The 27257-nt window shown below is 29.0% G+C and overlaps 4 protein-coding genes across 6 annotated transcripts; 2 read left to right on the top strand and 2 right to left on the bottom strand.

Annotated features, from left to right (window-relative positions):
• Window positions 1-95: 95 nt before the first annotated feature.
• On the top strand, window positions 96-3654 carry LOC113795576 (tyrosine-protein kinase Src42A-like). Of its 2 annotated transcripts, XM_075822526.1 has the most exons (4): window positions 96-1479; window positions 1810-1896; window positions 2087-3099; window positions 3166-3654. In XM_075822526.1, exons 1-4 carry the CDS (start codon window positions 911-913, stop codon window positions 3312-3314), a joined length of 1818 nt encoding a protein of 605 aa, XP_075678641.1. In that variant the 5' UTR covers window positions 96-910; the 3' UTR covers window positions 3315-3654. The 2 variants fall into 2 exon arrangements, with proteins under 2 accessions (XP_075678641.1, XP_027201568.1); XM_027345767.2 differs by lacking the exon at window positions 1810-1896 and having other exon boundaries at window positions 103-1479.
• A 66-nt stretch (window positions 3655-3720) lies between these two features.
• On the bottom strand, window positions 3721-5791 carry LOC113795599 (uncharacterized). The gene is made up of 2 exons (XM_027345795.2): window positions 5529-5791; window positions 3721-5461 (listed from the first exon to the last, which is right to left on the bottom strand). The coding sequence occupies exons 1-2, from the start codon at window positions 5640-5642 to the stop codon at window positions 4553-4555; spliced, it is 1023 nt and encodes a 340-aa protein (XP_027201596.2). The 5' UTR covers window positions 5643-5791; the 3' UTR covers window positions 3721-4552.
• A 170-nt stretch (window positions 5792-5961) lies between these two features.
• LOC113795563 (uncharacterized) lies at window positions 5962-10756 on the top strand. 2 transcript variants are annotated; one of them, XM_075822532.1, is made up of 4 exons: window positions 5971-7572; window positions 7659-7801; window positions 7892-8911; window positions 9029-10756. In XM_075822532.1, the coding sequence occupies exons 3-4, from the start codon at window positions 8818-8820 to the stop codon at window positions 10504-10506; spliced, it is 1572 nt and encodes a 523-aa protein (XP_075678647.1). In that variant the 5' UTR covers window positions 5971-7572; window positions 7659-7801; window positions 7892-8817; the 3' UTR covers window positions 10507-10756. The 2 variants fall into 2 exon arrangements, with proteins under 2 accessions (XP_075678646.1, XP_075678647.1); XM_075822531.1 differs by having other exon boundaries at window positions 5962-7572; window positions 7892-10756.
• Window positions 10757-10936: 180 nt separating this feature from the next.
• On the bottom strand, window positions 10937-15495 carry LOC113795551 (protein FAM135A). Its single transcript, XM_075822525.1, has 6 exons — window positions 15158-15495; window positions 12199-15093; window positions 11913-12140; window positions 11686-11840; window positions 11387-11614; window positions 10937-11329 (listed from the first exon to the last, which is right to left on the bottom strand). The coding sequence occupies exons 1-6, from the start codon at window positions 15232-15234 to the stop codon at window positions 11124-11126; spliced, it is 3789 nt and encodes a 1262-aa protein (XP_075678640.1). The 5' UTR covers window positions 15235-15495; the 3' UTR covers window positions 10937-11123.
• Between the last annotated feature and the right edge of the window lie 11762 nt (window positions 15496-27257).

The raw sequence follows: 27257 nt of genomic DNA, 5'->3' as shown, positions 1-27257 counted from the left end.
TTATGAACGGTTTCATCGAATTATATCACCATCGAATTGATATGAGCAGCAACTAAAAACAGAGAAGAAGAGCATCGAGCTATACAAAAAAAATATACATACCTTTGGAATGTTTTGAAAAGTGCATTGAGCCCGATCATCATCATCATCATGATGATATATAGAGTGTATTATGAAGGAATGAAGGAAAATATTAAAAAAAAACAAGACAAGATCTTTTTGACACTCGTTACGACGAATTTGTGTAGCATTTGTTCAAATCCAAAACGATAAATGTGTAACGAATGACGACTATTAATTTTGTGTAGAATATAATATCATCGTTGTTCCGTGTGTGTTCCAGCAACAACCAAAAAAAAAATCCGATTGACCCACGAATAAACTGAACCAAAGAAGTAAAAGAACCACCCCATCTGCTATATATGATGATGATAATCTATAGCAGCGGCGCCTGAATATATTTGTGTTGTCAGTCAGTGTTGTGAGTATTGGATTTCATGATCATCATCTTGATCATCATATAGCCAGATTGCAGAACACGCCAAGCCCAAAAAAATTTGTGAAACACTATATATTTCATTTTTTCAATTCAATTCAAACACTGACTATGTCAATGAATTCATTATAAGAATGTTTTTTTTTTCTGTTTCTGGTGTGAGTTTTTGAAAAAAAAAGTTTTCATTCCCCTCTCAGTTTTTATCAATGATTTTTCGATGTTATTGAAAATTTATTTTTGACCATTGACCATCATCATTCCATGTCATCATCATCATCATCATCAAGAATCGATCGACAAGCAAACATCATTAACCATTTTTCTTCATATTCGTAATGTATTCAATGAATTCTGATTGAATGTTATTTGAAAAATCAATCGATCGACAAAACTACTTGAATAATAATCTTAATAATGGGTAATTGTTGTATAAAAGATAAAATTCCTTCGGGATCAGTATCAAATGGATACCCTGGTGCAGATATATTACGACAACCACAATCATCATCAATGAATGTTCCAGTTATGACTGGACCAGTTAGTGGTGGTGGTAACCATCAAGGTTTTAGCGGTTTAAATCATGAATCAATGAATCTAAATGGTGGTGGTTTATCATCAAATATGAATAATCCATTACCATTATTACCATCATCGATTGATAATAATAATGGTGTTGGTGGTGGTATGGTTGATCCATCATTATCTGCGATAATACAACAACAACAACAAAATTCTGGCAACGGAAATATTTGTACAAATTCATCCAACAACAATAATAATTTAACGAATGCAAAAATATTTGTTGCATTATATGATTATGATGCCAGAACTGATGAAGATTTGAGCTTTAAAAAAGGTGAACATTTAGAAATTATTAATGATACACAAGGTGATTGGTGGTTGGCAATGTCAAGAGTGACCAAATTACAAGGTTATATTCCATCAAATTATGTTGCTAAATTGAAATCAATCGAAGCTGAACCGTAAGTTTTTTTTGTTAACATCAATATTATCACCCGATGACCCCCTTCAATCCATTCCCATACATTTTGTTTTGAAAATTCCAAACAACAAAATCGTTTTTTGTTTTATTTTAGTTCCTTTTATTTTTTCTCTTGGTTTTTCCACGATTAGTTTGATATATTACTGAGATATAGTAAAGAATATTTCACGTTTCATTCATTCCCGAATGTTATAATTTTTTTTCACCTGAAACAATTTTCATTTTTTCCTGATTAATTTCTGATTAATTTTACTAATTTTATTATTGTTTGATGCTTTGTACAAAATGCTGCCCGCAATCAATCTTGTAGTTGGATACGAAATTTCGATTGCATTTTAAAACGAAATTCTACACATTTATCTCCGACTTCGTCGACTGTACCACTCGAAAATTACTTGTAATAATAATTCTTTGTTTTTCTTTTCTATTCTGATAATTTTCTTTGGTTTTATTTATTTCTGTTTGATTTTTTTTTCTAAGTTTTGTTTTTGGAATTATTTTGATTATCGTTTGATTATTATCTGCATTATGAATATCTTTCATTACTAATAATGTCTTTGTTTTTATTATTATTCTTGGATTTATAGATGGTATTTTGGTAAAATTAAACGTATTGAAGCAGAGAAAAAGCTATTGTTACCTGAAAATGAACATGGTGCATTTTTAATTCGTGACAGTGAAAGTCGTCGAAATGATTATTCATTATCGGTACGTGATCATGATACGGTTAAACATTATCGTATTAGACAATTGGATGAAGGTGGATTTTTTATTGCAAGACGTACACCATTTCGTACATTACAAGAATTGGTTGAACATTATAGTAAAGATGCTGATGGTCTTTGTGTTAATCTGAGAAAACCTTGTGTTCAAATTGAAAAACCAACGACTAGTGGCCTTTCACATAATACACGTGATCAATGGGAAATTGATCGTAGTTCATTGAAATTTGTACGAAAACTTGGTCAAGGACAATTTGGTGAAGTATGGGAAGGTTTATGGAATAATACAACACCGGTAGCTATTAAAACATTAAAACCAGGAACAATGGATCCAAAAGATTTTCTTACTGAAGCACAGATAATGAAAAAATTAAGGCATGCAAAACTTGTACAATTATATGCCGTCTGTACGATGGAAGAACCGATTTATATTATTACAGAATTGATGAAAAATAGTAGTCTTTTGGATTATCTACAGGGAAAAGGAAGAAATATGAAACTGCCACAATTGATTGATATGTCTGCACAAATAGCTGCCGGTATGGCATATTTAGAATCACAGAACTATATTCATCGTGATCTGGCAGCTCGTAATATACTTGTTGGTGAAAATAATATTGTAAAGATTGCCGATTTTGGTTTGGCACGTTTAATCAAAGAAGATGAATATGAAGCACGTGTTGGTGCTCGTTTCCCGATCAAATGGACAGCACCGGAAGCAGCAAACTATAGTAAATTTAGTATCAAATCTGATGTTTGGAGTTTTGGTATTTTACTTACCGAATTAGTCACCTATGGACGTATACCATATCCTGGAATGACGAATGCTGAAGTTTTATTACAAGTTGAACATGGATATCGTATGCCATGTCCACAAGGTAGGATTTTTGTTGTTGTTGTTTGTTTATGGCATTTTATAACTAAATTTTGTTTTAATATTACAGGTTGTCCACCTACACTGTATGATATAATGTTAGAATGTTGGAATAAAGAACCATTAAAACGACCAACATTCGAAACATTACAATGGAAATTGGAAGATTTTTTTACGTTGGAAGGTTCCGAATATAAAGAAGCATCGATGGCCTATTGATTTTATTCATTTAGATGGCATCATTTTTCCCTCCCATTTTGTATTATATATTTTAAATTCTGAATGAAATTCACCGGTCATCATTTGCCATAATCCATCGTTCGCTCTCAATCAATCGATTTTTATTCATCATCATCATCACCGTTCATTCATTTTATTATTAGCTCCCATTAATTATATTTCATCGTTTTTTTTTTGTAATCTCCATTTCTATTTATACATTACCATATATAAGTTTATATATTCACTTTTCATAAATTTTTTTTCCTGGCTTTAACAAAATGATGTAATTTTTTTCGATGTTTTCAAGAATTAAATAATTTTTCAACAACAACAAAAACGAATTAAGTTAAATTAAATTACGTTTTTCTACTCACTGCAGAATATAAAACATGATTGGATGTGATTTGTTTTCGAAATGTTTTTATTAATTCACTTTGTGTGTGTTTGTGTTTGTTTGACTTGAATGGAATCGAAAACCACCGATCAAGAAAAATGTCCAATATGTTTGGAAACAATAATGGAAATGGCTATTATTGATGGATGTTATCATCAATTTTGTTTTGGTTGTTTATATCAATGGACATTTATTATGAAACATAATCGTTGTCCATTTTGTCGTAATCATATTGATACAATACGTTTTAATATACGTTCCAAATGGTCATATGATTGTTTGGAAGTTGAACATTTATTTCAAAGACATCCATCATTTTTTCGTTTACATCAATTTCATTAACCAAATGACTTTTTCAAATGACTTTCGGCTTTTTTTAAATAAATATTCTGTAAATTTGTTTGTGTGTGCGAGAAAAATATTTATAATGATTATGATTATTATTTAATAAAGTTGTAATTTTCTTTTGAAAAAAAAATAAATTTTTTTCTCTGTTTAGGATAAAATTTGAATTTGAATTAATAACGAGATTTTTGAAAATAAATGTATTTTTTGAAAGAAAAAGTATAATAATTTTTGTTAATTTTTGCAAATAATCTGAATAACTGTGTGTGTGTGTGTAGCTTAAAACAAGACTAGTGATTTATTTTATTTGGATTAGCTGAAATGAAAAACCTGCATTGTTTGTTATCTATGTGTTTATGTGGTGATGGTTAAATTATTAAGTAAAATAAATAATTTGTGTCATTATTGTTAACCGATAAATTATACCATTGTAAATTTCTTGGAGATTCATTGAAAATCTTCTCACTTTTCTCTTCTTGCTTATTTTAAGAAAGAATCAAACATTATCGATATTATTTTTAATCGATTCTTGTTGTTGTTGATTAGATGTTGATGTAGTTTGTTGTTGCTGTTGTTCAATAGTTATGTGTGAATGTGATGATGATGGTGGTGGAGAATCCAATGAAATTGTTCGAAATGTTGATGATGATGATTTATCGGAATCCAAGGGTACATCAACAACCTGTGTATATTCTGGTGGTTTATAATCAGGTAATTTTGTTGCTTCATCATAATCAGGTGGTGGAATATTTGCAGCCATACGGCCATTCAATATCAATGGTGGTAAATCATGATCTAATTGTCCACCATTAATACCATTGGCTGCTGAACTCAATGCAATAGGAAGTATAAATTCTTTCATATGCAAATAACGATAACATTTCCAAACAACGCAAAGAAAATATGTTTTGAATATCATGAAAAATGTCATGACCAACAATGTTGTTGTATAAACTTGAAAATTACGCTGATAGGTAGATGCCCAAACGGTTGTTGTGTTTGGCATATCATCAAAATCCGATGTACTTAGCTTGGAATCCGACAATACATTATTACCAACATTATTAACACCATGAATTTCCATCATATTTTTTGTTGTTTTTGCTGTTGCCGCATAATAATGGTATGGATTGGTGAATAATGCAAAAAATTGTGGCAAAGTAAATAGATAATCAATGAATTGTATACCAAAAAATGGTAAAATATATCTTGGTTTTGATTTAATAACACCATAAAGAAGCATAGCCGATACCCAAGCCAACAATAGATACATTAATACCGAAATCAAATTTATACGAACGGTTTCATCACGAACAAAACGACTAGCAAAATAGCTATGCATGCCTTGATGATCATTGCTTACCATAAAAAAGAATGTCAACAGGGCACAAATCAATGAACCAGCCTATAGTTAACAAAAAAAACAGATTGTTAATACAAACATTGAATCGAATAATAATGATTAAAATTACCAGATTAATGACGGCAACAAAAATGGTCGCTGGTCGAACATGAAGACAAAGACAATAAGCATGTCGTTCAACATTGATATTATTCGCTGCAATCAATGATACACGTGCCATCATTATTTTCGTTTTAGAAAAAAAAAGAATTCAAAATATTTGACGATAATGTTAAATTTGCAAATTAAATCCTCTTGCAAGCAAAAAAAAAATGAATGTCAGTATACAACACTCAACCAGAAATGAATGAAAAATATTCGTTGTTCGAAAACAAATAAACAAAAAAATAATAACAATTTGGCTCAACATGCGCACAATTGTCGGCTTTCGAAGAATTTTTTTTCCGTTGTTAACCTCGAAATCGATTCATTTCATCACCCGTAGATGGCAGTACTTTTCAAAATAATACTCATTGAAACCCGTGCCGGAAATATTCGATTTCGTCAATAATTTTTTTGGTTTTTTTTGTTGTCAATTTAAATATCGATTTTAATTGATTGGATATTGGTTTCTTTGTTTCGTATATCAATCACATTGTTTGTCTGTTTGTCTGTTTACCAATTCTTATATTTTTCTTTTTTTTTGTTTCATTGCAGGTAACAAACAAAGAAGAAGTTCAATAAAGACATTGTTAATTAGTATGGCCATTATCATTCACAATGATGATAATGATTACCACCCCAGTGAACATAAAGAATGAATCCTCAATGCCATAAGATTGGAAAAATAATTGCTCATTTTCAAAAACCGAAAAATCTAAACCACCACCACCACATACCGAATAATGATCGATCCATTTTCATTCATTCCATTTCCAGACAAATTCAAGGAAACTGTTCAACAACAACAACAACAAAAAAACATACATACACCAACCACTCAAGCATGCAAACTAATCGAAATGTGATTCATATCATCATCTCATCTCTTCTTCATCATCACGATGATGAGAATGAAAAAGAATCGAATTGTTCTGGAACCAAACAAAAAAATATTTTCAAATTTTCTTCTCACTCTCTCTCTCTCTCTCTCTCTCTCTCTCTCTCTCTCTCTCTCTCTCTCTCTCTGGCTATTGTCATCATCATCATTATCATTGTTGTGGGTATATATTGTATTCACTTTCTTGGTTAAGTCATACAAAAAAAATGATTGATAGAGTGTGTGTGGCTTTATGTCAAAATTTCTATAATAATACCCGTTTGTTTATGCCAATCATCATCATCATTCACTGTTTCTGGTAATGGTTGAATTTCATTTAAAAGGAAAAAAACGGTATTGATGGTCGTCGTCGTCGTCGTTGTGGTGGTGGTAACCAATTGGTATTTGGGTTGTTGTGGCCAGTTTTTTTTTCTTTCTCATTTCCAACTACCATTACATAATTATTCGAAAAAATTTTACCTTGATATCACGAATATGATGATGATGATGGTCGTAGAGGTACACCAAAGTAAAAAAATGAACTAGTTCACATAGTTGTCGAACCGACCAACCAGAAAAAAAACCGAAGAAAATAATACGTTCCAAAACATACCGACCGATAAAGGAAGAAATGAAAAGTGAAAAAAAAGTATAGAAATTCTTGTCATATGAAAATTTACTGGTAGCAATATTGGTGGTGGTGGTGGTGGTTAACCGTTAAAGAACCGGACAAAATAACCAACGAGAAAAGAAAAAAAGAGAATATTCTGTGCCATTGAGAGAGATTTATTTTTTTTCCTTTTTTTCAAAAAAGAAAATCGTTAAGGACGTCATTTATTTAAACGAAACGAAATGTAGTTGATCAATTTATGTGTGTGTGTGGATCGACCATAATCGATTTTATTCGCCCTAATCACAAACAACAACAATCATTATCATCTATAACATTGATTATATTATGAAATATATTTTTGTCGCCAAAAACAATATTCATTATCAACGGTCATCATCAATTGGATTGAATGTTTTTTACACACACACACACACACACACACACACACACAGAATAGATATTATCATCTTTTGGATTATTAATATTGAATATTAGAGTAGCCGAAAAAAAAGAGTTAAACTTGTTAGTTAATATTCCATATACTTTTCATAAATATTTTAAATCAATGATGATGATGATTTTTGTTTTCATTTTTTTCCGGTGTCTAGATAAGAAATGAATAAATTTTGGATCGAAAGAAGAAAATTTTGTGGAAAACAAAAAATTCGTGATTAAACCAACCAAACAACCACGGTTATTCAACAAAAAGAGTTATTTTTTCTGCCAATTTTTTTCTTTTTTTTTGGCCAGCGTAAGTTTAATTTTAAATATTTTTGTTTGACAAAATGGAATTTTGTTTTTCCTAATTCTTAGTTAACCCTTTTTTTCTATTTGTTATTAGTTTTACCTAATCAAATTTTAAGGAGGAAAAAATCACGAAGGTCGGCAAAAATGATTTATCCAAAATGATCATCAATTCTGGCTGATATTTCTGAAATTATTTAGTATCGTTGTAGCGAACTTTTGAATCAAGAATTTTAGAATCCAGAATCTTTTGATTTAGATTTAGATGCACCCGTATAATTTATTGCATTTACAACATTTATTTGCATTTTCCTTCAAACAAATTGAAAAAAGCTAATCTAATAATGCTCGTCATTTTTTTTTCTTATCTATCGTTTTCCTTGTTGTTGCTGTTGTTATGTGAATGAATTTTAGATTTTAGTTTTTTTTGTGATCGTGCCTGAAGTTTTTTTTTTTGAATTTTATCATCAAATATTTATTATTCGAAACAATCATAGCCAGTTTTTTTTGTCAAAATATAAATGCACGGTATTGTGGTCAATAATTAATGTTTGCCTTATTATCATCATCATCATCCGCATCTATATTGCATCATTTACAACTGCAAATTGTCCATTCAAATAAATCTTATAAAATAATGAAAAAGTTGTTCCACAAAACAGAAACCAAAACAAAAACAAAATGATGATTGAAACACATTTATCGAATGAAAACACTATTATTTAGCAAGTATTTCAAATGATGTAATTAATCAATTATCCGCATCATTATCATCATATTGTCGTGTGTGATATAAAAAAAAAGACAAAATATGTTTTAAGCATGTATTATGCTCAGAATTGCCTGCCTTCTTACTGAAACAAAAATTCAAATATTTTGTTTGTTGTTTTGCTCACTGTCAGAAAAAAAAATTAGTTAATAATGATGATAATGATCGAAATTATTAGATAATCAATTTGAACATTGATTAGTTATTATCATTTATTTTTGGAGGAGAAGGGGAGAGCAAAATAAATAAATATTATGAGCACTGCAGCTGTAATTGGCCGACAATTACGGCATCATCAGCCAACGAATCGTGTACCTGGTCCAGTGGTACCACCAACACATTATCGAGGTAGATCAAATAATCTTAATCTCAATAATAGTAATAATCATAATCATAATAATGATCATCATAATTTGGCCAATAATATTGATTTAATTAATATTAATGTAAATAATTTGGAACAAGGAGCTGATCCAGAATCAAAATTTGCCAAATTTTCTCATCAATATAATCATAGTTCATATGAATATTATCCACATCCAGCACATCGTGAAAATAATCAAAATCAAAATAAAAATCAAAATAAAAATGATAAACGTAATTTACAAAAATTATCAACAACCAACAACAATGATACTGATGAAGATCAAAACCAATCGAATGATCAATGGGTATTTAGTAAACATTGTTTTTGTGTTGCATTCAAAGCATTAAGTACCGGTGTTATTCTATTTCTAATCGGTACTATAATGTCAATTTTGGGTTTTTTTGCCGATCGTTTATCAATGGAATCAATTCGATTAAATAATGGTACATATATTATGTCGGTTAATAATAATACCAAATCACATCTGCATAATATGACTTATGTTGGTCCAGTTATAATGGGTCTTGGTTTTATTGTCATTATTGCTGCATGTGTTTTAACATTTGAAGTTCGTGATACATTAGGTATAAGAGATGATCCAAAAAATCGAAAAAAATCAACCACCACAACAACAACAACAAATCAACAACAAAGTGATAATAAAACCAATAATGATAGTATCGTTACAATTAGTAATAATAATAATCAACGAAATTATTCAAAAAATTTAAAGAGTGAAAAAAAAGTTATCAGTGCGCCAATAATTGAAGAAACATTGTCGAAAAATCAATCAATCAATCATGATCATAACAACAACAACAACAATGATAATAGGTTGTCAATGATAAAAACTGATTCAAATGTGAATATGAATATGATGATGATTAATCCATCCAATTTAACTTGTTCTTCTTGTTCTTCTCCTTATTATTATTCTAATTATGATTGTTATTGTCGTATTCCATCACCTGTAGATATTGAGCTTAGCGATCCAGAAGGTTGTTCATCATTAAATCAATCAATTACAAATTTTTCATCGTCCACAACAACATTACCGACACCAACGAATAGAAAATGGCGTCAACGTTGTTCATGTTCAGGTTCACCAACAAATTCAATGTTATTAGCATTGAATCAAATTGTCGATCAGATTGATTCAAGTCAATATTTACAACAACCAAGATTTGATAAACGTTTTTCACATAAACAACAACAATTATCAATCAATCAAAATAATCGAATGATTGCATCGATTGAGGATTTATCATCAATTAATTCATATCAATCTGATAATAATGATGATGATGGCTATCGTTGTTGGTCAACGACGACAACAACAACAACAACAAAACCCACCTCATCTTCATCATTATCATTATCATTGCCGCAAAAATCCAAACAAACGTCACAACAAGCAATAAATTTATGGCCAGATACAAATGTTCAGCACATCAATACTACTAATATGGTAACAAAACCAATATATCAGATGAATAATGGCAATAATCATCATCATCATCAAAATACAACATCATCATCGTTTCCATTGCTGAAAGATCTTCGCCATCATCATTAAATTTTGGATGACCAAATGTCTTCCGAATTTTGAATATCAAAGGAAATATATTACATTCAGGAAAATATATAGAATCTATTTTGATCAATATTTCATAATTTTTGCCAAACAAAAAAAACTATATTAGATCAATTTATTAGAATTATATTGTAAATGAATTTATTGTTATTTCTTGTTTAATTTAAAAAAAAAATTTTATTTAATTAAAATGTGGCTATTGTTACTGGGTTTTTTTCGTCGATTCATAAAATTTTTCGGATTTCCTTTATCTTGCTTGTAACGTTTTTTTCTTCAAAGCCAAATTTAAGGGAAAAATAATTTTTAAGCGCAAACACATTTTTCTTCCTTTGATACCAAATAATCTTTATGGAGTAATAATTAAATTCTAAACACGTATACGGTCCAAAAAAAAAATTTCACCCAAAAAAGCTTTATATTATGCAAATCACACTTGTATAAAGTGTGTGTATTTATTTCAACAACAAAAAATTTATTATAAATTAAAATGAAAACAAAAAGTTCATTATAAACAATATAACATTAAAAGCTCATTAAATATGAGCAACACAAATTTTTTTTCACTCTCAAATAAAACGATTTGTTTTGTTTTGTTTGGATCAAACAAAATATCCTAATCCGGTTACCATCATAAATTTTTCAATAAATAATTCTGAATCCAATACGGCAATATGTGCTGCACGACCAATTAATGAATTTGTATTATTATTCAATGCATGATGTACATCATAACGTATAACATTTAATTCTGGCCTTGACATTAAACGTTTGATAATATTATCGGTCATTTCACGATATGCAATGCCTGTAAATAAACAATAAAATTTAATTGATAAATGGATTGATTTTATCACTATCATACCATAATCTGATTGATCATTAATAGCTGCATTACATAGTTCAATATGTGCCGAATGAATTGGAACATAATAATCTTGTGATGAACCACATAATAGAATATTGTTGAAAAATTCCAGACCTGATTTCATACTTAATCGATATAAAAATGTTTGTTTAATATCGGTAGAATCTTTCATTGATAGTTGATTAAGTGATTGTGCACGTTTGAATTTCTGTATAAACCATAGACCTGTGGATAGTAGATTTAAAAAAAATTGAATGAATCACAATTCAGTAGCTTGTTTTTGTTTTCATTTTTACCCATATTAACTAATCCACTACGATTATATGCCAAACCAAGATGTGGACCACTAAGCGATAAAAATGTATGAAATTTATTACGCCATCGTTTAAGGAAATCTGTCCGGGAAATAGCTGCCCGTATAATAATATTGCCCAATGAATGACCGATGAAACTTTTTTTGAAAAACAAAACAAAATTCGTAATAAATGTAATGATAATGTTTTTTGAATGAAAATGAAATTACCTAATTTTAGTTGGTATCGATTTTAATGTTGAAACAAAATTTTCAATTTCATTTATTAAACGTTCAGTTAATGTTTCTAAACTATCGAATGTTTCGCCTTGATTTCTTTGCGACATAAGAAATTCAAAATTTATTGTTGGCAAACCAATTTCCAGATATGTTTTTACTAATCTTAGATCGGCACTATTTCCATCCAATCCATGTACACAAACAATCAGATGAATATCTCTGAAATCCAAACAAACGTCAATTCCAAAAATATAAATTCAAAAAAAAATGAACTTACTTGAATGATTTAAAGTCTGTATCACATTGAAAATATGGAATTCTTGATGCAAATTTTGTAAAATCACTATAAAATATTAGATTAGGAATTTTATCACCACCACTACCAACAATAATACTTTGACGAAATGTTTCTTTTTCATTTAAAAATGTTAGAAATTCTGAATCAAATAATGATGTACGACGAAATGTTGGTACTGTTGCTGCTGTTGATAATTCATTATTTTTTATTTGATCTTTTTCCTTTTCTTCTTCGAGTTTTTCTTGTTTCAATTGTTTACTGTTGGTGTTTGGTGAATTTCTAACGGATTTCGATACAAACATTGGTGTACGAATACATTTACATGGCCAGGAATCTGTTGTTGTTGTTGTTGTTGATGAACGTTTCATATCAATCGATCCACAACATATCAAACAATGATCTGAACGTAATAATTCCATGAATGTAAATTTTGTATAATTTAAATTTTCTGATTTCAAATCAATATTTGATGATGGTTTTTGTTGTTGGTCATCAATGGTAATTTGTTTTCGATCATCATCAACATCGGTTAAATCATGGAATGATAAGGAATTGTTAATTTTTGAATGATGTGGATTGTCGACAGGATTTTGGCTGAAAGCATGTTGAATTGAAATTTTTGGATTTTCACTATCATTATTTGGTTTTTGTAATCGAATATTTGGTATTGGTTTCATACAAATTTCATGTGATTCAGGTTCATCAATCATTTCTTCCATTGCAAATTCTTTTGGTGGTTTTGGAAAATACATTGTGCCGGGAAAATTTTGATAATTTACACTGGGAAATATGTCGAAAATTTGTTCTTTATTTCGATGATTATGATGATGTTTTTTGGATATTTTTTTCACTTCATTTTGTTCATCATTTTCTTCATCATAAATTGTTTTTGGTAATAATTCTGGCCATGAATGACAGCTAATTGTTGATTCGATTGCTGTCAATTTTGACGATGATGATGGTTTTGTCGATTCTGAATTCTGTGAACTTTTCAATGATTTTTTAAAAATTTTATCATTATTTTGATGAAAATCCAGACTTTTTAATTGTGAATAATTTTTAATCATTGAATTTTTCCTAGCCAACATTGAATTTAAAAGTTTAATTTTTCTATTCATTTGTTCCATTGTATCGATTTTATCGTTGCTGTTGTTGTTTGATGTTTCATTGAATAATTCTTGTTTATATAATTCAAATAATTCCATTGTTTTCAATTCGGATTGACAATTTTTTTGTAATTTATTATTATTGGATGATGATGATTGTTTTTGACAATTATCATTATTATTATTTGAATTGAATCGAGATAAAAATGAAAATCGTATTGAATTTGATCTCGGTGATATGGATGATGATGAAGAGGAGGTGGATGTTGTCGTCGTCGATGATGATAATGATAATTTGGATGGTGATTTTTTATCATCACCGCCACCACTACCATTCGTTATTGTTTTTTGATATTCAAATTTTTCTTCAAATATAATGGGCAATGTTTGATAATCACCATCCAATTGTAAACATTCAACATCACATGATGGTAGATTGATAAAATAAGATGATTTTCTTAAATTATCACTTAAATCTAGAAATAAATTAGAATTTTGATCACAAATTGAGCCATTTAGATTTGTTCGTGATTGTTTAATACGGAAAAATGCTTCAGAAAAACGTCGTAAACGTTGAAAATGATGTATTCGAGCTAAATATTGATTGATTCGTTCGGAATTTTCGACAACGATTAAAAAACGTTGCCATTGTTCAATGGTAAGACCACTAAGATAAGCAATATCATGTTCAATTTGATCAATATAATCATCATCAAATTGTTTTTGTTCATTCGATAATAAATAGGAATGGAAATTATTTGCCGGAAATTTTTCCATAAAAAATTCTTCCAAAAACATTTGAATATTTAAATTATTTTGTACATTACGAAGATGATTTTGAATTTGTTGAAAACAATCTTTGGATAATTTACTATGAAAATTATCCAATGAAACTGATACAAACAATTCTTTATAATTAATTTTAGCCTGTGTCCATGGTGTTAATATCCGGTAATATTCATCACAAGCATTTTTAAGATTTATTAATGATATGGACATTATTGATATTAATTTCCATTGAGCAAATTGTAAACGCCATAATTGTAAGAAAAATGTATCATTGATTTTTTTACCATTTACATTGTCCGATTGCGTTGGTGATGGTTTCACCAAAAAACTTGATAGCCAATTTGTTGCTGTTGCAGGGTTATTTTTCGATGTGGAAATATATGGCTGACATAATTGTATCAAACAACCATGTATCGATAATGTTATAGCTGAAAGATGAAAATAATCAAATATCACAGGTAAGGAATAATGTAAACCATTCAATAGATCAAAATGTAAACGTAATTGTCTGGATGATACACAAGAAAATGTATCAAATTGATTGAGAAGAAATTCTTGATCTGAATACCATAGCTGTATGATTAATTCAATGTTAGTTTTTTGCATTTGTTCTAAACAATTTATCATATCCAAACAAATATTCATACGATAATGAATTAAATCATTTAGGGGAATTTCTTCATTTTTATAATTAATTTGAAATGTTTTCGTTACAGACATTCCTTCTATAATACATGATGGTAAAAATATTCGATTTGATTCTTGTTGTTCTTGATTTGAAACATTATTATTACCACAACCATCATCATGATTATGATCATGATCATGATGATTAGTAGTAGTAAAATTTGATGAAAATGATGAATCACTTTTGGTTGTACGAATATTGTTCTTTGTTCGATTCAGTTGTTGTTTTAATTCAATTTTATTTATCAATTTACAATTTGGTAATCTTAATGATAAACGTATCTGATAGAATCTGGATTGAAATCAAATGAAATTTTCATTAATAAAAAACTTTTTTAAAAACAAAAATGAAATACCCTCGTTGAAAAAGATCGATATTGATAAATTTATTAATCTGTATGGAAAAATCGATTATCGCTTGTAGTTCCGGCATCTTTTTGTCCGTTTTAATTGCGGTAAATAAATAAGAAACAAGATCCAAAATGGAACAGGAGAATACAAAAAACGGATAAGAGCAAGCAGCAGCTGGTATTTTCCAATTCTAATATCAAACTAACCCTCTGGTGGCCGATTCTTGATACTCATCGTTGTTATATGATTCATTATTTTTTGGTCTGACGCAGAATCACAGAATGTAAGTAAGAAAAAACCGAATTTGGAACAAATTCTTTCTTTTTTTTGACGCAAACGCTATTGGAATTCTTTGTTAATCATTATTATTTCTAAAAAATAGATGGCGCCAAGTGTCCTATTAAAATTTTTTGATTTCAAAAAAATAAAAATCGATTCAGGAATGATGGATGTTTACCGTTGAATTTCAAAGATTCATTATTGCTGTTGTTGTCGATGTTGATTCAAAAAATAAATAAATAAAATAATGAGAATGACGATATCAACATCCGAAAATTTAAAATTAAATATTTAACAAACAAACATTTGAATCGAATCAAGTTACTTTTATTTATTTAGTTTTGACAACAAATCAATAATGCATGATATTATTAGCATCTCTCTCTCTCTCTTGCTTTCTCTGGAACGAAAAAGGTAAAATTATTTTGATTTTTATTATTTCATTTTCATTCCATTATCCCGAAACAAAAACTAGAAATTCAAAATTTGAAAGACATTCGTTGAAAACACCCGATTCGTATCCACGCAACAGCGACGAAAAAATTGAATTGAATTTCAGTAGGAAAAAACCAAAATTGAATGTGTGTGAGAGAGAGAGAGAGAAATATTTTGTGCAAAGGAATTTTTTTGCTTTTCCCTTAGTGATGTGAAACTATGACCTGGCTGGCTGATGATGATTTTCTTCAATTTTCGCATCAACTTATGGAATGATGGAAAAAAACGCGGAAATTCAAACAAACATACACTTTTTTTTTCTCGGTCGATGGATAATGACAATTTTTCAACATCAACAACATCATCAAAGAAAAAAAAGTAATGTACAGCGGTGATAATGTGTTCAAACATATGAAAAAAAAATAAAATTCCATTCGTTCATTGCCATCATCATCATCATAACGACCACAAATACGGGAGAGAATCTCATTGGAGCCAATTTATTTATTTTTCTTTTTAAAAAAAAAATTTGTTCTTCTTCTTCTGATGATGTGATCTGTTAAGATATGATGACGAAAAATCAAGAATTATGCAATTCAAAAACCATTACATCATTGAAAGCTAGTTGCAAAAAAAAAAAATTAATCCCATCACCGGGGACATACCATACAACAAATCAAACTGTCATTGGTAGTAATCAAACTGGAAAAAAAAATATTTTTCTTCTTTTAAAATGTTTTTTTTAGGAAGGGATTTGATTTGATTATTTTTTTCGGGTTTTTTTTCAACTTCTTCTCGCTGATTATTCCGGATTGTGATGAGTTTTGATAATGATGAGGAAGTGGAATGTGGATGATTTCTTGGTAAAGAAATCAACTTGATGATTATTCATTAATTAATCTTTTTTTTTCAAAGAGATTTTCTTCGGTCTTATCATTATCATTAAAATGATGATGATGAAAATTGGCCTTGATCTTTAACATAATCATCCATTCATCCTACTCGTTGTTTGTTTTGTTTGTAATTTGATCAATTTTGCAAAATATAATTTTTTTGTTTTGTTGCTTAAAGCATCTTTTTGAAAAAAAAGAAAGATTTATACATTGTGGCCTACGACCAACAGCAGAAAAATTATGGTGATTACAATAATCGATGCATATATTTCATCACTTTGTTTGTTTCTCTGTTTGACTTGACCAATATTGAAATTATTGATTTTTCTCGATATTTATTGATCAGAAGAAGACAAAAATGAAATGAGGTTAAACAAAATGAAGGGGTTGAATCAATCAATGTTTCATTTTGTTTTGCTGCTGCTGTTTTTTTGTTGTTGTTCCTGTTGAATATAATTTATTCAATGAAATAAACAAAAACCAAAAAAAAATCAGTTGATGAAAAAGAGTGGGTTTCGTTCTTCTCTTGATAATCATCATCCCTTGTGTGTGATGTTTCATCGAATGAAATGAGAACATATAGGAACAATTGGAAAAAATAACGAGCAAAAAATAAACCAAACAAAATAATGATGATAATAATTCGAACCAATTCAGCCAAGAGAAAGAGAGAGAGAGAGAGAATGTTTTTGTGGCTCCAAATTTTCTTATGGAACAAGCAATAATAATAATAATGATAATGAAAAAGCTTCGAGCGAAAAGAGAGAAAGAAAGATTTTTCTTCCTTTTTTTTGTCTCTTAATTTGTTTTGGTTTTGTCAATTGATCATTTTCGATGATGAAACAAGAAAAAACAAAACGATAAAAGATTGTCTCTCTTTTGATTTCCAGAAAAGAAAAATTGATTGAATAAATGAACCGAATGATTGGTTCCTTATGATTATTGTTTTGCTTTCTTTTTTTCTTTTTGTTGTTTGTTTGTTTGTTTGAAGAATATCGAGAATTTTTCTAGATGAATTCGAGTTTTTCGAATGTTCAATATGCTTTTATTTATAATGTTTGTCCACTTTTTTTTGAAGCGGGAAAAACAGTATTCCGCCAAATAAACAATCCGATTGTCCATTGTTGCTGCTTTAAAGAAAAAACTTGTTCTTTGTTGGTTAATCACTTACCTGCTTGCTTGAAAACAATGACCAATTCAAATAACTTTCAACCGGACAGGACAGGCATTGTTTTTTTCCAAAAAAATCGATAATATTGAGGATTCGTTTTTCCGAATATGGTTAATGAGCTTTGTTTTGGGCAGCAAAAAAAAAGATGGTGAAAATTCTTTTTGATTTCCATATGGATTGAATATAGATATTTTGTGTTGAAATGATAATAACGATTATTCGGTCCGTCAAATTCAATTTCACAGTTGGTTTGGTTGGTTTAACTTTTTCGATATATTTATCGCTCATTAACATCAATTTTGATTTCGACCGTAAATAACACAACAAAAAAAACACTCAATGAATAGAAATTATCATTATTAAAGTCGAAATAGTCGAAATAGTCTATTTTTCCGATTCGAATCTTTTTTTTTTGCTCATTCGAAATTGGAATTTTGTCGGACATTCGAATCTTTTTTTTACTAGGTTTTTGGTCAGTTTGAATTTATTCATATTGTTTTTGTTTTTTCGTTTTGTTTCGAGTGGAAAAAAATAAATCATCATCATCAATGGGAATTGAATTGGTGTAACCAGAGATGATAGAACAACAACAAGCAAACTTGTTACAACAACAACCGTTTTTTTCTTTTCTTAAATAGAACTTGTTCTTTTTTTTTGTTGACCTACGATCGATAATGATGATGAGATCGAACTGAATTTTGGTTTCTTCTTCTTCTTTATCAATTTAACATTTATGGTGATCATCATCATCATCATCATTCATTGAAGAGAAATAGATTTGGTTGGACATTTATTATCAATAAATTTTTTTTTTTGATGAACCTGTGTGTGTGTGAAATGAAATGATCGAGCCAGCGAACGAGAATTAGGTTAACAAGATATTCAGGTAGGTATTCATCATATGGAAGAGGTCAATTTTTGTTATATTCATTTTGCAAGGTAGATTTTTTTTTCTTTGAATATCAAGTTTTTTTTATTATTATGATTTCTTTATTGATGATGTCTTTTTTCTTTCTTATAGCAACAGCATTTTCGAAAAGAATTTTTATTGGAAAAATACAATGCTGACGGGAACCGAACCGAAGAAAAAACCGGTAAATCTATGCACATTATTTACATTATAACCATAAAAAAACCATATTGTTGTTTTTTCAATTTATTGTTTAAATTTTATTTTTCACTCGGGTAACCAAACACACACATTCCAACCGGGTTGTAAAATCAATGTGACAGTCACAAAAAGCTTAGTTTGATTGAAAAATTTTTCCTTATTATTTCAATCAAATCGATCGATCGATTCGATTGCCATTCAAATCGACAAAATGACAAACAGAAAAACAGAAAAACAATTTTGTTTCATTATGAGATGATGCACAAACACACACTTAAGGAGATTATCATTTTCATTATCTTTTATTATATTTGTTTCAAAAACCTAATTAGCCTAATTCATTTCATTTCATTTTAGCCATACATACGAACAACAACAAAAAAAGAATTAATTGTTTGAAGAAAATCTTCAAGACCATTTTCATTCAATTCATCCATTCATTCATGCTCATTTCATTTTCATTGGAAAAAATTTGTCAACTAATTTTGCCGAATCCATCTGTTATATATAAAAACGACTGTGTTCGGTATGTGTGTGTGTGAAAAAAAACTGATAAACGTTGAACGGTAACTGCTTTCCACCTTGCTATTTGAAAAATCATTACAATAGAGACCATACCAATAGGTTCCAGGAACATTACCGACATACACACCTTAAAGCCTCTAAGTTCCATGACAAAAATTTTTTTTGTTTCGTTTCATTTTGATCCTTTTTTTTAATATATGACAAAAATACCCGAACCAAGGGATAAAAACTGAATGGAAACTTTATTATTTTTTTTTTTTGGAAAACAGACATGCATGTGTGTGTGTGTGTGTAGGTTGCACAAACTCCAAAAAAAAACACTGTATTTTTTATCATGCATGTTTGAAACATAATATAAAAATGGCTTCACTTCACTTCATTCACATATATGGCGCGCATTTGATAAAATTTTTTTTGTTTTTTTTTTTGATAAAACAGGAACAGAAAACGGCTTGAATGTGAAAAAACATTCCGACATCCAAATGTTTTTATTTTGATTTTGTTATTTTTGATCTTGTTTTGACACATAGAGATTGTTTGATTTTTTTTTGACATTGGATTTTTCTGTTTTGTTTTGTTTGTCGCCGAATGATACAATATTTTTTCAAAAGAAAAAATTCTTCACCATTTGAATGTGATACTAATCATTCATTCCATCCACAAATCACATACGTGTTGCTTCAAATCACCCCGAACTAAACAAAATTATTGAAATTCTTTGTTAATTATCCAATTGATTATTATCGAATGTATTTTACCAAAGAAAGAAAAAATCATTCATTTGCCTGTCTGTGTATAATCTACGTTCGTTTGGTGGTTAAATATTTGTTGTTGTTGTTTTTGGTGGTTGTCCGCGTTTCTATGGCTACACACGGCTACCACAACAACAACAATATTACCACTGGCTAAATAATGTTATGCGATGAACGAAGAAGAAGAAGACGACGAAAAGGTATGGTCGAGGTTCGGTTTTGTTTTGAATCTTGTTTTTTGCAACAACAAACAGCAACTATCATCATGGCCGAATGAATGTTTTTTTGAGCCAAAAGAAGAAGCAGCAACAGCAGAAAAATACTTGTCGATTCGCGGAGACTATGTTCTGTTGTGACCTATTCCATTCCAAAATGGGGAGAAAAAAACAAAAACAAAAACAAGCGTGCGGGACTTGATCATCAAGTTTTTTTTTGCAAGATCCATTTTTCTCTCATTTTGACTGAATTTTTTCCACTGGCCGTTTTTTTCTGTTTCGTGAGTGATGCTGTTGATGCTGATGATATTTTTTTTCGCCATTTCACATCATCGGTATGTATGTTATGTTCGAATGTTCGAATGTATGTATGTTTTTTCGGTTGAGCATCATTTTCGTTGTTGATAATGTTTGTGAAAAAAAGACTGAACTGAAACAAGATCCAAACAAACAACAACAACAAGGTTCACTGTGTGTGTTTTTTCCTCTCTGAATGGATCATATTTCGATACTTGTTCCAACAACAACAATAACAACAAATGAAATGTGTTTTTTTTGTTTGTTTGAAAAATAATAATTAATTAATGTGTTTTGTTTGATTAATTAATGTTTGCTGTACATCATTATCAATTGAATTCATTCATTAGATGCTGTTGTTGATGATTATATCAGAAAAATATCAAAGCCGCATCATCATCCATCGACTAACACATCAAATATTTTTCAGCCAAGACATCATTATCATTATATAATCAATCAAATGTGTTATTAATTATCTTTTGATGTTTTTTTTTCTGGTTCTGTTCAGTTTGGTTTTTCGGTTTTTTTTTGTTGTTGATAAAATTGTGTTTTATGATCCGAATCAATTTCTTCATCGTTTTCTTGGCATCCTTTTTTATGTGATGATCATCATTAAATCTTCATTTCGTGTCTGTTATATGTGTAAGTTTTTTTTTGGAAAAAGCAAGCAAAATGAAAATCCTCATCATTTTGAATTCAACTTTTTGAATCTTTTTTTTTGTGATTGATTTTTTTTTCTTCCAAAACGGATTTTCTTCGGAAAAAATTATCATTTTTTTTTCGTTGGCAAACATTGCACAGGTATTTTTACCTATTTTTCTGTTTGAAAAGATTATATATTTTTTTTAATATTCCATTGTCATGTTGGTAAATCCTTCTTTTCCATATTTTTGCAAGGAAAAAATATGAATTTTTGATTTTTTTACCAAAAAAAATAAAATCTCATCTGATTAGCATTTCATGGTAATGCATAATAATGATGATTTTTTTTTCTTCATCGAAAACCAAATAATAAACCTAGCTGGTATTTTTGGAGAAAAAAAGGTAACAAACATCTTTTCTACCTTGAAATTGAATATTAATATAGACCTGAACAATGTTTGTTTGTTTTTATTGCCAAAAAATCTCTTTTTTTCATTATTTAGTTCAATTTCATTGGAAAATTACTTCAATATCGTGCTTGCTTGCTCGCTCGCTGACTTGATAAATATTTTGTTTTAAGAATTTTTTTCTGTTCAAAAATTTTCAATAAGTCTAGTCTCTCGATATCTTGAAGTTTTCGGGGGAAAAAATTTTTCACTATTAAAAACAGCAACAGCAGGAAAATGATATATGAAAATCAGGCATCATATTATTCCATCTCCATCTCTCTCCCATGTCGTTATATTGAAAAGTAACAAACAAAATATTCTTATTTCGGATAACCAAAAAAAACCGATGTTATGTTTTTTTTTCTGTTTTTCTATGTTCCAAGAATAAGAAGACTATTATTCAAATTTATTTCGTTTTTCACTCAAGTCCTAAGAATACACACGGCGTATGTTGTTTTTGTGTTTCATTATTCGATAGCAATGGATTCAGTCAATGATCTATGTTTGTGTATCGATCACTGACTGACTGGCTGACTGGACACCCAAAAAAAACATCCATATTTAAAGTTTTTGTCAACTTATGACAATAACAACAACAACACTTATGTAATATATGAATGTAAGGAGTGTTGTTGTTGATTTTCAAGATGCTTCTTGTACAACAACAACAACCATAATAATAATAATGATATTTTTTCCTTTGTTTGTTTGTTTTTGGGTTCAGTTTTTTCTCTTTCTCTCTCTCTCTTCGTTCAGTTTCCGGTGTTAACGTTAACGGTAAATATGACTTTGACATTTTTTCTAATAATGATAATGATGATGATCCATAAAAAAGGAAATGATGAAAGCCATTTACATATATCACGAACACACACACATACACGACTATTAGCCATTATCAAAATTGATTCTACGAAAAAAAAATGAATAATATTTGTTTAGCATCAATTTTTTTTTCTGGGTTCAACTTGGAAAAAAAGCTTCCAAATGATGATCCATAATGATTGATGGAATGATTCCTTCAATATTCAAATAGGAATTTTTTTTCTTTTTCTTTCAGAAAATAAATTACCATATTGACTTTTTTTTTGTTTTGTTTTGAATAGTACCATTTTGTCGACCTATGACCATAATTGATGATAATAAGGGATGATGATTATTGCCAAACTAGATTTTCTTTGACAAAATTCTTTTATCAATTCATATGTTGTGACAAACATATGTTTTGAATGGCCTAAGAAATCATTTCATTTCATTTTTTTCATTTATTCAAATAGATTTTGTATGCTTCAATAAACATTTCATTTCCATTCATATATACTTATGATGCTATTTTTTGGCTGAAAAAAACAAAAACAAAAAAAAAATCTTTTCAATTCCAAAATTTATGCATAAAATGAATGAAATATTCTCTTCTTCTTTTCCCAATACAGCAGCAGCAGCAGTTTTTCTGTGTACCCAATTTGTTTACCGAAATTGGCCTAAAAAACAATATTTAGCTTTTTTGGGAAATTCTGAATTATAGAAACAAAAATACACTATTGAGAATCTAGGAATCATTATGTATGATGATGACATTCGTTTGTTTTGTGAAAAAGTCCATAATGATTATATTGATCCACAAGATAATTTAATTATTGAAATATATGGATGTCATCATCATCATCATCTTGACTTTCGAATCTCTTTCAATCGATAATGATTTTTGATTGAATTACAAACAAAAAAATTTGATTTTTATTTTTTTGCCAAATATAGAGACTTTTTTGCAAATTTAGTTTCTGGAATAAGCTTCAAAAACAAAAACAAGATTCGATCCATCTTTGATTTTCTGTTGTTTTTTTAATAAAAACCAAACGAAAAGGTGTAGTGCATCACACATTTCCTTCAATCTTATTTTGCATATTATCGATTTTTTCTTCTTTCATTCAACAACAACAACCCATTCTGATTATTATTTTTTCGGTAAACAGTCAATGAAAAAAAAACTAGTGATGCTTTCAACACTTTTTTGTTGAATTTGTCACTCACTAATGGAACTTGATTTGATTCGATTTTTCTTTCACTCACATAATGATGATGATGGAAAACATCATGGTTTAATCTTTTTTCTTTAACTGGTTTTACCATAAATACTTTTTATTCACTTCGTGATGGAAGAACCATTTCAGGAAATCCATTTTTTTGCCGCAAAATTCACATAAAAAACTTTAAAGTTTTCGACATATTTCTCGATCCAGAAAACCAGGAAAAAAAATCAAACCGATTTTTAAACTTTTTCTTTTTCTGATGGTAATCGAATTGTGCTGAAAACTTTTAGTTCTTTCATAAAAAAAAACATTGATTTTTTTCCTGTTTTTTGGTTTCGGTGCAAAATCATTTATCGAATCCCAAAAAACCACTTGATTTTTTCAATTTTTGATTGTTGTTTTGTTTTGTGGTCACTTTCAACATTCACTATATTCTTTTTCACTTTGTTTTGAATGGTTTATTTACAGAATCTGTTTCTGTTTTTTTTTTCACTCACTCAGTCAGTCAGTTTGTTCTTGATTGAAATGAATCTTTGACTAAAACAAAAAACAAATCTACATGGAACTTCTCAGTGTGTTCAAGTAAATTTATTTTCACTTAGTAAAAAAAAAAATATTTGTTTGTTTCTTTGGTTTGTAATATAACGGATATCTCCTTTTTCTTTTCGTTTGTCCAGTTATATATTTACTCTCAGACAAATGAAGAAGAATTTTGTTTTGTTTTTGTTTTAATTTTGCTTTTAGAAACACAGCGAGAGAAAGACATTAGCATTGTGTAACATGAAACATTTGAAGAAACAGAGAAAAAAATATTGCAAATTCTTTTTTTGTTTGGAAAATTCCAAGACAATCATCTTGGAAATCTAGAGATGCAGTGTGAGAGAAAAGCTTTGAATTCCTATTCAAAATTGCTTTCATAATGTTTTCTGTTGTTTTTGTTTGTTTTTGGAATGAGAATTTTTCTGTTTTTGTTTTGTTTTCGAGGTCGTTTTTTCTGGTTGTTTTAATTAAAATGTTAAGTGTGTGTGTGTGCCACCATTGTAATTCTGTTGTTGTTGTTGTTTGGAAAAATAATTTCACCAGAATAATAACAAAAACAGATTTTCTCTTTTCAATGTGGGGTTATTTTTTCCACTCTACTTTAATGATAATGATGATGACATATGATGATGAAAATTATTTTGACGAACACCAAACAACACACACACACATTGGCTAAAGTCAATTCTTCACTGATTTTTTGGTTTGGTTTTCGTTGCTTCAATCCTTTCGTTACACAAAATGCATATGATTTTTTCGCGTTGAATTTTTCTGAATTTTAAATTTTTTTTTTTTTTTTTTTGATCAGATTTGAATTTGAATGAAACATAGGCCAAAAACAATGTATGTTTCATTTCTGTTACATAACAAACAAAATTGAATAGAAAATATTATTACTTTTTTGTTTGTTGAATGATGACATCATTATGATGATGATTATATTTGCATATTTACATAGACAAAGACAGAAAATTATTTGTTCATCATCAAATTCATTCATACATTGTGTACATATTTGGCATTTTCACCTAAAAAAAATTATTCATTTTTGTTTCTGGTTTGGTTTCGAGCTGAGATTGTTTCCAGGTCACATCTCTTTATGAATTCCATTCCATTCATTTTTCCTGGTTTTGTTTTTTTCCTGGAAAAATTATTATTATTATTAATCTTAATCTTGATTGGATTACGCAAGCAAGCAAATGTAAAATGTGTATGTGATTTATGTTATGTAATGTATGTGTATGTGACTATCGATAAACATTTGTATATGGCGATAATATCGATATTTTTAATCATTTTTCTTTTTCGAATGGCACATGTTTCTATCTCAAATGGATGGGAATGATGGATCAATCTGACTCTCTCTCTCTCTCTGTTGTCTTTTTTATCGTTATCTATTGATCTATGTATGTTATGTTTATGTCAATGTAATATATTTCATTATCAAGGCAATATTTCAATTTATTAAATTGACAAGTTTCATTCACTCTCACTCTCACTTTCACTCTAATCATTCATTGTTTTACTCTTTTTTTTGCCGTCGTCGTTGTTTTTCGTTCACAATCATCAGTGATACTGAAAATGATAAACAAGTTTGTCAAAAAAAAAGCGAGAAAAAAAAATTCTTCAAACTACATGAACCCATGGAAGATACACACACACAGATTGTTGTTAATCTACATTATATTGGCTGCTGATTTTGCTTTTCCAAATTTTTTTTTCCAATATAATGTTGTTGTTGTTATTAAATTATATCAAAAGAATCGTTTTTGTGTGTTTCAGTGTGGGCTATATAATCGAATCGAAACGAAAAGATTGAAAATTGATTGATTCTTTTCGTTTTTGTTCGCGTCCATATTATTAATAAATTTTTTTTAAGAAAAAAAAATTCTGGATGTCAATGTGATGATGATGAGGATGTCGTTAAAAGATGCAGAATTTTTTTTTTTGAAAAAATAGATTAATGATTTTGGCTTGCTTGTTTGCTTCACTCGACTCGATCGGTCGATTGCTGCTTGATTATCAAATTGATTTTAAGTGAACAAACACACATGGTTTTCGTGTCTGCCATGTTCCAAAAGAAAAAATCTTTGCTGCTGCTGCTGTGGTGTTATTTTTACTGTGAAAAAAAAACATTAAAATAACTTTTTTTCGTTTTTAAAATTGGGTGTCACCATTCAGTCATTACCGTCATTTGAAAGTTGGTGAATTTTTCGTTTTCAAATTTTTTTTGATGAAAAAACAAACAAACAAACTTTCTTCAACAAACATCATCATTACTTCATCGTAATTTTCGTTTGCAAGAAAAAATAAAATTACCGAAACGAAAAAAAGAAGCAAAACATATCATCCCCATAATAATAATAGCAGAAAAACTTTGCAATCATCACTTTTATTACGGTTTTTACCGGAAAAAAAATCCACCACCACCATACATAACATATATTTATAATTATTATTATTATTATTTACCTTTAGAATATGATGATGATAATATCTTCATATACCCTGTACTATGTCATAAGCTTATCGTATTACATTTACTTTAACTTAGCTCAGGTGTGTGTATTTGTATATGATGTGTGTGATGTGTATGTGTGTGTGTATTCTTCAGGCAGTTCCGGTTGATGATTTTCATTTTATTTGGGTAAGCATTTATCACACACACAAACAAACATTTATGTGGTCGAAAATTGTTTGAGTAACAAAAAAAAAAAAAAAATTTCAAATGATAATGATGATGATAAGCTTTGAAACATACCC

Source organism: Dermatophagoides pteronyssinus, unplaced genomic scaffold (assembly GCF_027571235.1).
Source record: "Dermatophagoides pteronyssinus isolate colony J.1.1.1.1 unplaced genomic scaffold, Derpt_VIB-CSIC_2022.12 sq0018, whole genome shotgun sequence".
Classification (NCBI taxonomy): Eukaryota; Metazoa; Arthropoda; class Arachnida; order Sarcoptiformes; family Pyroglyphidae; genus Dermatophagoides; species Dermatophagoides pteronyssinus.
Note: the sequence above shows the minus strand (reverse complement) of the source record. Positions and strands in the feature narration are given on the sequence as shown.